The sequence below is a fragment of the Carassius carassius genome, chromosome 17 (assembly GCF_963082965.1).
Source record: "Carassius carassius chromosome 17, fCarCar2.1, whole genome shotgun sequence".
In the NCBI taxonomy this organism is placed as follows: Eukaryota; Metazoa; Chordata; class Actinopteri; order Cypriniformes; family Cyprinidae; genus Carassius; species Carassius carassius.
The window spans coordinates 1868661-1880210 of NC_081771.1; the positions used below are offsets into that span (position 1 = coordinate 1868661).

At 36.1% G+C, this 11550-nt stretch overlaps 1 protein-coding gene across 1 annotated transcript in view; it reads left to right on the forward strand.

Moving 5' to 3' along the window:
• Positions 1 to 9194, forward strand: part of LOC132160715 (cadherin-22-like) — a 207984-nt gene extending 198790 nt beyond the window's left edge. Inside the window, exon 12 of the mRNA XM_059570374.1 lies at positions 7149 to 9194. Within this exon, the coding sequence (XP_059426357.1) occupies positions 7149 to 7660 (512 nt within the window). The 3' untranslated portion in view covers positions 7661 to 9194. The remainder of the gene's footprint in view (positions 1 to 7148) is intronic.
• Positions 9195 to 11550: the final 2356 nt, after the last annotated feature.

The window sequence follows — 11550 nt, forward strand, 5'->3', positions numbered from 1 at the left end:
TTTTTTTTTTAATTATGTTTTTTTTATTATGTATCTATTTACTATATATTTTAGCAGAATTTTAGTGTGTTATTTTTATGTTAGTCTATTTTAATCTAAATTCAGTCAAATGTTGTATTTGGAGACATAATTCATAATAATTTCAGTTTCTATTCTATGCTGTTCTTTCCTATATTATTTCCAGTCCTGGCTATTGATTGGTCAATATTTAAGTAACATAGACTGTCATACCTTACTCCTTTTATATTGTTTTATGCAAAAAAAAAAAAAAAAATATATATATATTTTTTTTTTTTTTTTTTTAAAGCTTTTTAATTTTTATTTTTTATTAAAAATTATTTTGTTTATTTTAATTATTTGTTTTCATTATGTATATTTATTTTTATTTCACTTTATTTTATTTTAACCTATTTAATCTATTTTAATCTAAATGAAATCATTATTTTGAAACGTAACCACCGAGGCTCTTTTCATGCAATACTGTAAATACAGTAAAACCACCTAGCATTCACATAGCAATTCCCTGGCATCCACTCACACGACTGAGTTTTTGCAAGGACAAACACATTTTCATACGTCTCATCATTTAGTCATCAGTTTTAATGTCGTGCGACTCAAATATGTGAGCGAAGCACCTCAAAATTGATTTCGAATTAATAATTCAATTTAATTGTTGTCCCAAAGGATGTGATCCTCTTCTGAAATGAGCATCAATTAAAACTGAAGCAGCGCTGTGAAGCTAAAAGGCAGAAACGGCTGAAAGTTTAATGCTGGTTGTTTTAAATTGGTGATGTTTGAGAGCACAGTTTGCGTGTGAATGTTTAGCAGCACTGAACAGTCATTGATGAGCGCTAAGAGCACCTTCAAATCCCAGATGGACAAATACAATTCATACTCAGATTATGAAACATCTGTGTTCTAGCCAAATATTCTAGCAGTCTTTGGTACCATATTCCTTTATATTATTCATAAAATTAAAAAGATCAAATTAATTTTGGCTCCAGAGTCTCTGTTCAGTTGTAATCTAGTGGTTCTTCTTCTGGTCTAGTCTTGATGTAATGGAAAGTTTCTCCAGTATGTCTTCTGTTCATCGAGTGCACAGATCGGACAAATCTCATGATGTTGGAAGGAAGCGGGTGTCCCTCGCCTTCCTCGAACGCCGTGCCGTTCCTATTAGATCAATTTGCAGCATGATAAGGAGGGAATGAAAACAAATTTCTGCCTAATTAGCTTCAAACAAACAACCCCTCCATCAGTTCATTCTGAGGGTGACGTGATAAATCCATTTGGGCACAGCAAGGCATCTGCACACATCCGTCCCAATTACAGCCCATCTGCTATGATGAGAGTCCTGGCCACCCGCCGCCCAAGGGTAAATTAGCCGTCTTGTCAGGTCCGCTTAACCGAACATCTGCACGGCAAGAAGTCGCAACATGTTTCACAAGGGCAGGTACATCATGTGCTTCTTCACCCGATTCCTTGAGAGCGAAGGCCGGATTCACAGCTCAGTCCAGATGTAGGTTGTTAGGAAAAAGAAGTCGTAAGTAGGGTCAGGCCGAGGAACTGCAGTGGGTCGAGGGTTTGACACATGCTGGTCAGGCTGGTTGTTTCTTCCACGTTCTAATGCTGCAGCAGCTTCCCGCAAAAGCTCACTAACAGATTCGCCATGTCTCGATTACAATATATTCACATTTTAATGTCGTTTCACACATTGTTTAAACCACCATTCAACTCATGCACACGAGACTTCGACGACTGTCTCTAGCGCCGTTACTAGAATAAGCCACACCCACTCATTAACATATAATTTGCATGCAGGTTGTCTTTGAAAATGAAAACGAAAATGAAAACAGTGAAATAAAAGAGGAATTAAAATGACAAGTAAAATTTACTTTTAAATTTGAATTGTGTCACTATTATTGCGTGAGCGTTAATAAAGAGCTTTGTAAAAACTGTATGTGTAGTTTCTTTTTCACGTTTGGCTTTTCATTTTAATATTGGCAGTCTTGCCTCGAGACTGTATTGAAAATGAAATGTGAAATCACCAATTGCATTTTATTTTTCAATTTGACAGGTATGTCACCGTGAAAATGAAATCATTTAATTTCATTCTCAATTTTGTCACATATTTTGCGTACAGTTTCCTGTAATGAAATCGTTAATCTGGTTTTAATTTTAATTTTAATCATTTCATTTATTTATTTAAATTTGGCAGAAAATGCCTTCCATAGATTACAGGCCTAAACCAGCCAAATTAACAGCACAAAAACACACTCAGGAAAATATTGTTTAATTATCGTCATCAAAAAAAAAAAGAAAGAAAAAGATTTTTTCCCAATATCACACACCCTAGTGGTAAGCCCTTCTAATGATTCGATTCTTGTTCATTTTAAACCAGTCTATGCAATCGATGCATGTAATCCCCTAATGTGTCTAAAATCAAATCTAACCTGCGTGCATGCATCTCATGCCATCTTCACAGGATTTAGCACATTTAGTATGCATCATGCACTGCAAATGCAGTCTGTGTAACTCAATTCACTTGACCTGGCTCGCAGCCATTTAGAGTCCTTGATCATGCCAGAATCGAAGAATTACATGAAGGGAGAGTGTGGTCAATGACTTATCTCCCCGAGGCTTATGGAAAAATACTGAATCAAAGAGCCAGAGAGCGTCTTTCTATCTGCGCCATTAATTTGCCTGGGTGTTTTTAGCCATTTGCTGGTGAGTAAACAATTGCAAACCGGCCTATCCCGAGTCAGTTACGTAGATTAATATGCCTGCCATCTTTTCTCCATCCAACATGTTTAGGGTAGATAAACGCTGACAGCGAGTGCTGGCTGAGAGACATAAACAGTAGTAAGTAATCATAAATACTTCTCTGGTTTATCCTGTGAAAGCGAAGTTATGAAACTCCAGGTGCGGGCTATGTTTGGTGAATTGGAAATTGCTGTGTCTGATTTATTTGTCATCTCCGGAAAGGTCCAGAGCACGTTGTTCATTTTCTGCCTTGTTTGTATGCCGCTTTGTCAGTTTTTATATGGTTGGAGCCGCTCGTAAAGCTTGGCGTTAGATGGATGGTCCACAGCGAGCAAAATTAGCTTCAACTACACAGCTAGAGCCTTCATAATGTGCTTTCATATTTTAATACACTGTTATGTGTTCCCATCTACCACAGAATCCATCCATAAAACAAGCTTCCAAGTGCAGTCTGGGCTCTAAATATATAGTTTTGTCCTCAAATACACTTGTTTTTTTTTTTTTTTGCTTATGTAACTCGTACACTGTACGTTTGGAAGGTAATAGACCGTGATTGGCTGTGATCAGACAGACGCATGGAGATTGACACGTCTCAGGTCAAGCATATCCGATTTGATATCCGAGCATTTTCTCAGAATCTGCAGTACTTATTAAGGAAGGCAATGCTATTAATATTCCTCTTGCTTAAGGATGGGGATTTGATCAAACCCTGAGCAAAGTTTGATATCAAAATGTGACTTTTGTGGCTTCAGTTTGTCTATCAGCTTTGAAGCCAACTGCAATGGGATTTAAAACATTGGGAACACATTGAAAATGAGATTCAAATTCATATTTAAGCCTGGAGACAGAGTGGAAAAAGAAAATTATGTGAAATATACTTTGGATTGTAAACTAGTATTTCTAGATAGCTAAACAAATATAAGTATGCAAATGAGAGCAAATTTTCAATTCAACTTTTTTCTTTTTTTTTTTCTTTTTTACAGTTATTCTGATAATATAAGTTGTAATTGATGCATTTTATTGGATTTTCACTAGTGGACTCATTTGGACCTCCTTAGGTCATGAAGAAAAGATTAGATTGGATTCATATACAGTATAAATTAATTGATGGAAGAGTTGTTAAGCAAATCTGAGCTACTGACAAAGTATATCAGGCTGATGTGTTTCAAGTAGTAGTTAAAGAGCATTTTAAATAAAATGTTTACTTGCAAATTCTAAAGCTTTTATACATTATACAACAGAAAAGAAGGTGAAAGAGAAGTCCTTTTCATCTTAAGAAAAAAGTGAGGGTAGTTTTAAAATTTAAATAATATTTCAAAATATATTTCGGAAAGTAAGGCTTGGATTATTTAGAGCATGAACTTTTCTAACTTATTAAAGACTGCATTGAAATAAATGTAAATCTGAAGCAATGTTTCTTAAAATGCAGGATTTTTGAGCACTTTCAGGTACTTCATTGCCTTTTTCTTCTATTGCATAAACGGATGTCTGAGAACTTTCATGCCAGTCATCTGTCCTCAAAAGGAAAGATGAAAGAAGTCCTTGTCTGACCCCAGACATTTCCCTCTCAAGATTAAAACGCCGGTCAAGACAATGGCGCTCTTATTACATTAATAATTATGTAAAATGGATAGCCTTTGATCAGGCATGTGCCTCCAGAGAAAACATGCTTAATGAATATTCAGATGATCGCTTCTCACCACAGACATCATATACTGAGTTTATGCATCATGATTTTTGCATCGTTGACCTGTTGAAATAAAAAAAAGGGCTTTTGGTAGCCAGCAGCAGTGCTGGGTAGATAAGAGTACTTATATAATTACTTTTGGATTACGCTCATTTAAATATGGTCAAATTCTATGTGTCCTCTCAATTTTATGTGTAATTATAGCCAGTGTTTTCTATAATATTCAGATTTTATTCTGGTCTGTCGGGCCAGAACATCATAAATCTGATCGCTTAGAAGAGTGAAAGCATGATTTGAGGAATAAATCATGTCCATTGTGCAAACGGTGTGGATGCATGAAGTTTAATACCTTGGAATTGTGCATGCAACTAACTTTTGAACAGTCAATCTTGAAACCTCCTAGTGCAATAACCTACATTCCTAAATCGCTGCTTTTGTCTCCAGTTTTAGGAGGCTTTAAACAGATGCATTGGTGGAATTAGGTCAGAACTTTTTTTCTCTAACCGGATATCCATATTAAATACATCAATTTTTCCCAAATTGGAAATGGTTGGCATTTTATGACCGAAAAGAGTCTGTAATTGCTGCAGTGAATATTGCTGCCGATTCTGTGTGTATTTAAACAACACTGACAGATGAAATGCAAGAAAGACGCCGTACAATCACAAACGCAGAGGATAATTAACATAATTCAGCTGAAATTAAGGGTTCATTGACTTATTGAGAAGGATGCTGCTTTTGTTTTCTGACTCATTTATTTATTAAATGATCCATCTCAATTGTTTGCCTTTTCAGTTCACATTTAATTCCTCATTTATATCTGTGCTGCACCTCGCAGCAGAGCTTTGTGAACGTCTCATTTGTTTGTAATCCTTTCTGCACTTCCCCTCAATCACATATTGTTAGTGGATGAAGACTATGGGATGGCAGATATATCACTTAATAACTGGTCTCAGATGCTAATGAATAATGCAGTAGTTTGAGTGCACATAACTCCGCCTTAAAATGCTACTGACCAATCCTGGCTTAGCAGCTGTTGTTATGTGTATAATTATCGGAGAAGTTGCTCTTTTTAATGGCTTTTCATGGAGAAAATAATATGCAGTGAGTTTATTTGAGCAAAAATGACATCATTGAGTTCATTCTAATGCAAGGAGCAGTAACAAAAAGAGGCGGAGCTTAGCAAACGGTCAGTTCTAATAGAAACTGCAGTGAGATTATTTTGTCAAGCGTTTTTCTGATGATGCAGTAGTTGAAATGCTACAGGAAGGACAAGTCTCTCATTGAAATGAAGATGTGGTTTGTAATAAGTTCCCTTGCCAGGTTGAGTTTGTTAATATCCTCATTGTGTTGTGGTGTGATCCGCTGAGGAAAGTCATCTGCTGCTGTACAAAAAGCGGCTCTGTTGTTTACTGAGGAGTCAGATTGAGGTTAATGGATTTCCTTTTTCCTATTTGAGACAATTTGGTTTTCTAATAAGTAATTTTCTTGGAAACTCTGATGGTTGACACCTTCATAGGCTTTGCATATTTTAAATAAACTGTATTAATTTGTCATAATTCATGACAAGTGATGTTGAGGCATATGTTAACAAAGCTCCCCTTTAACATTACATTTTCCCATAAGATTAAAAGGTTAATTTAGTTTACTTTCCTCACCGCTGTGCTCTTGATTTGCATTGTGAGGTTAAAGTCACGAAACTGTGTTCTCCACAATGTATCTTTCTTTTTTAGTGTTTCTGAAAGAACTCTTTTCTGCTCACCAAGGCTTCATTTATTTGAACTAAAATACAGTAAAAATCTTGAGACCATGATACATTTTATTCAGGATTCTTTGATGAATAGAAAGTTCAAAAGAACAGAATTTATTTGAAAAAGAACCTTTTGTAACATTATAAATGTCTTTACTGTCGCTTTTGCATGCTGAATAAAATGAATTCATTTGAAATTACCTGAGGTCTGCTTAGAGTATAACATTAGTAGAGGTTTATTTATTGTTATTGTCGTTGTTTTACTACATTTTACTCTTATTGCTGTTTTACTGGTTTAAAAAAATAAATAAAATAAAACATTATGTGCCAGATTTACTAAAAGTTTACGCCAGTGCAAACCATCTTTTGGCATTAAAATATTTCTGTCAGGATTTAATAAAGACGCGCAGTGACGAGTTTTGCACTGAAAAGGTGATATTTCAAACTGACCTTATTGAACATGCATTTGTAGGAGTTTCTCTTTCAGACGCAAAATGTATGGGAGGAGATTATTGAAATGAATTATGCAACGCTATCAAATTCATCAAATTACTGGTATTTGCAGCATTATTTAACACCCAAATTAAGCATCTCTTAAACCAGCCACTAATTCACACTGCTCTTGGTAGATTGCGCTGGTCATTATGGAAATGGTCTGGATGTGTCGGAGTTGTCAGTAAATCACATCCATGCTATAGGTGCTTTTATGGAATTGCGCTCTAACGCTAATTTGCCCAGTTTTGTAAATCTGACCCTATCTGTCTAAATCTCTCCTCATTACTTCACTGTGTCTGAAAGTTCACAATGTCTTTGAAGGTCAATTGCAATAAATTCTCTTTTTGGAGTACGATGAACTTTTCCATTTCAAAAGATCAAGGAAGATTTGATGTCTATTCTAACCTCAGGTCTTCTGAATAAAGCTGTCTTGCTTGTCTCTCGTTGTTCCTTTAGTCTTGGTGCTGCTGATCCTGACCCTCAAGCGTCACAGGAAGGGCCAGCGAATGTCCGAAGACGAGGAGGACATGCGGGACAACGTCATTAAATACAACGACGAGGGCGGAGGCGAGCAGGACACCCAGGCGTATGACATGAGCGCCCTGCGCAGCCTCTACGACTTCCCCGAGGTCAAAACCTCAGACTCGGGCCCCGAGCTGCACCCGGTCCCGCAGTGGATCCAGAACAGAGTGGTTGGAGACGGTGGCCCGGCTGATTTCACGGTTTTCAAAGGCTACATACGCAAGAAAGTGGAGCAGGCGGACGCAGACTTATCAGTGCCGCCGTACGACTCGTTCCAGACTTATGCATTCGAGGGCAGCAGCTCGCCGGCTCTCTCGCTAAGCTCCATCCGTACGCTGTCCACCACCTCGGAGCAGGACTTCTCGTACCTCAGCGATTGGGGGCCACGCTTCAGGCAGCTGGCGGGATACTACGCCCCGGCCCAGCCGGAGGAAGAAGGGTCCTAGCACCATCCTCTGATCAGCATCCCGTTCGTTTCTTTCTTCTCCCTGTAGTTCCGTATTGACGTTTTTTGGATCTCGACAGTCCGGAGAGTTTTAATGTCACACGTTACACTTTGTAAAGTGACTTCTCGTCTTGTAGAAAAGTTCAGGAGGAATACTGAAGGAGAAAAGCACTAGGCCGGGTGCTGGGCAAACCTCCAACATCTTCTCACCTGTCAGCGAGAGCAAGAGGAACGGGGCCGTGCCATATGCACCACGAAGAACACTCATTATTTGCTTTTTTTGTAATTTCTTTGCCCATCTGTGGAGATAAATGACTTCAAGTCAGTGGGATCCGGACGGATACAGTGAAAATAATTTTTAAGTACCAACATTTAAAAAAAAATATTAATAATAATATGTATTTATTTAAAGAAAAATGAACAAACAAAAAAAAAGTTAAACAATATTTATGTATTTATTGCTTTCTATTTATTTATTTATTAATCCTGGCAATGGACTGAAATTTAATTCGGACAGTTTTCTGAAGAATTTGTCAGGGTGACAGACAAGGACTGAATATTGTGTGGGTAAAAGAACAACAAAACAAAAAAAAAAACAGAGTTGGGGTGGGATTGCTGAAAGGAGTTTGCAAACTATCAGTGACAGTAAACCAGTCTTGAAAATATTTGTATTTATTTTTTAGAAACTCTTTTTGTAAAATACGAAGTGATTCTGAAGGAGAAAAGTTACTGCTGTTGAGGTGAATCTCACAAAAACTTATCTAGGTCACACTTCACATGCAAATCAAGAGAATAAAATAAGAACTTATATTTTGCTTGAAGAAGATGAAGTCTGTTTTAATTGTGTTTATGACAATTAAGTACCCCCCACGCCCCCCAAAAGTTACTGTAATGCAACTTTTTGAATGCATTATTCCCAATAAGATTCTCTGGACTATATAATAGTTAAATATTAGTAAACCACTGTCATTTCTATTGCATTAATTAGAATTTGGGGGAAATGTGCTTAATGTGCTTAGGCTTCATTTACTTTCTGCAAAATATATTTGTTTTGTTCTTTAGGTTTTGGAGTGAAATGTGATTCTTTGACAGGTTTTGTGAGCATTGGTTTTGTCTTGTCATACATTTGGTGTGTTGTGTTGCTTTTTAACTAATTATCCAGATCACTTGTTGTGGATGTTTCGTTCGGCATTGAATCGGTTTTCAAGGGAAGTTTTGAAAGACAAGACAGCATGGCACAATGCACAACAAGAAACAAACGAGACCATCTGACAGGTTCTTTATCCATTCTTTTTTAGATAACCCTGAAATACATGTTCATTGATGATTTGTGCGTGTTGTTTCCAGATTGTTTTCCTTTGGGTGATTTGATTGGTTTTTGATCATTCTGTTGGGCTGAGGATGATGAACTTGAGACGGGGTGCAGCAGTCCTGCTTTTCCCTGATCCAGCACCCTTAAATGTTCACCCAAAATGCAGATGTATGGCTAAAAATACAATTGAATTCATCAATAAATATTTTCGGTTTTTCAAGAATTTTCTTTGGTGATTTTTTGAGACACAAAAGAGTGTGTACTGGAAGATAAATCACATGGAAGCATATCCAGGTCACATTTTAGCCAAAAAAAAAAAAAAGACAAAAGTTTTTTGTGTTTTGTTTTTTCCACCTGTTTTGGTTCCAGATTCTCATCTTTCTTTCTTTGTTTTGTAATTCTTATTGTTCTCAGTGGTGATTCTCATTACTGCAATAACTTTTTAAATATTATAATAAATGTACTTTTTCATTCAAATTTTGCATAAATGAATGGCAACATAAGAAATATATCTGTGATGTATTAATAATTATTTTTTGCTTTACAATTATAAGAATTTGGGGAGAAAATGTTCAAGTTATACAAAAATGAAAATTTGATGATGATGACTTTGTTTCTTCATGAGATTTGGAGAAATGTTGCATCACTTGCTCACCAATGGATGTTCTGCAGTGAATGGGTGCCGTCAGAATGAGAGTCCAAACAGCTGATAAAAACATCACAATAATCCACAGCACTCCAGTCCATCAGTTAACATCTAGTGAAGCCAAAAGTTGTGTTTGTAAGAAAAAAAACATCAAATTGTTGTTTCCAGCTAAAATACAAGTCCTTAATAATAATCCAGTGAAAAAGTAATCTGGTCTGAATCAGGAGAAAAATCTGCAAAGATCAAGCACCGTAGACCAAGCTCCAAAAAAAAAAAAGGTGGGTGGATTTTGATGTGAGAGACGACGGGAGATGCACTTTTTCACTGGAGGAAGCATTGTGGATTATGGACTTTTATTTATTTTATTTTTTAAGTTAGAACATCTTAATGAAGTATTTGTTTCATTTGGCTTCAAAAGACATTAACTGATGGACTGGAGTGCTGTGAATTATTGTGATGTTTTTATCAGCTGTTTGAACTCGTTGATGAACAAGTGATTAAAAGCTACTTTTCAAACTCATATATATCTTGGATGGTCTGAGGGTGAGCACATTTTCAGGTTTTCATTTTTGGGTGAATTATGGCTTTAATCTATGGCTTTTTCATCATATTGTTATGCTTTTTCTGATTTTTGGGGGGAATTTTGACCCGGATGAGGTTTTGTGAGGTTCTGTCAGGAAGTGCTGCCATAAACCGACGGTGATGTTGAATACAGGGATGTTGCTTCAACACACTTTGTAGCAGCAGATGTTCTCATTTTACTGGAGCTTGTTTTTGCTTTCATCCGCGGCTGCGATTGATGGATGAGTTCTTATGGCAGTGTATAAACCCACACACGTCAGCGGCCACCCAGAGCAAGTCTAGACAGACGTTTCAAAACACAGCGTTCGTTCAGATTCAAGATAGTTCAAACACAGATAGGAAGGACATCAAAACAGCCTACAATTGTAGAAAAAGTGCAAGGCTAATGCAGGCTGAAGATAGAATCATACCGCAGATGATTCATCCAATCTGTTCATATTTTATTAAAAGGTAAGAGGGAAATGACAGAATGGAATTACGTGTTCTTTGACCCTGATCTGCATTGACAGTCGTCCACGCGGGATCATTACGCTGTTAAAGGAATGCCGAAGCCCCACAGCCATAATGAAATCCTCATCAAGCAAATGTCACGGAGAGGCAGCCGCTGACTAATGCAATGACAGACGCGCAAAAGAACAAGAGTGTGTATCGCTCCGAGGCAAAGCATGAGTGTGTGTGTGTGTGTGTGTGTGCATGTTTTGTCCTTGTTTTTAATTTAAAGTGCACAGACTCATTCCTCTGTCAAAATTCCCTTAAAAACATTCTAAGCATCATACTCTGAATTAACGAATTCTGCAGGTTAATTTGATGCAATCATTTGTAGTGATATCAGTTTGTCAAGACTGATATTCTGTTCAATAATCATTTTCATTTTATGGCTGGTATTTATATATATATATAGATATATTATTTTAAATATACATTTTAAATATCAACTTTTTCAGTTTTAGTTCTCAAAACTCAAGAACTTTATTAAAAAATATTTAAAAAAAACTAATTATTTCAGTTTATTTCAAGGTTTAGGTGGTGTACATTTATTTATTTTTTATCTTTATTTGAATTATATATATATATATATATATATATATATATATATATATATAATATAATATATATATAATATAATATAATATAATATATATATATATATATATATATATATATATATATAATTCATAATTCAAATATATATATATATATCCATTAGGTAGGAGTTGAGATGATTAGCATGTTAAAATCAACCAGAACAATTTCTATAATTTGAGACACAAATCGAATCCATCTACAAATATTGATATTAACGTGAAGTGGCGACAGAGCAGAACATCATTCGGTGACAACAGAGCCAGAA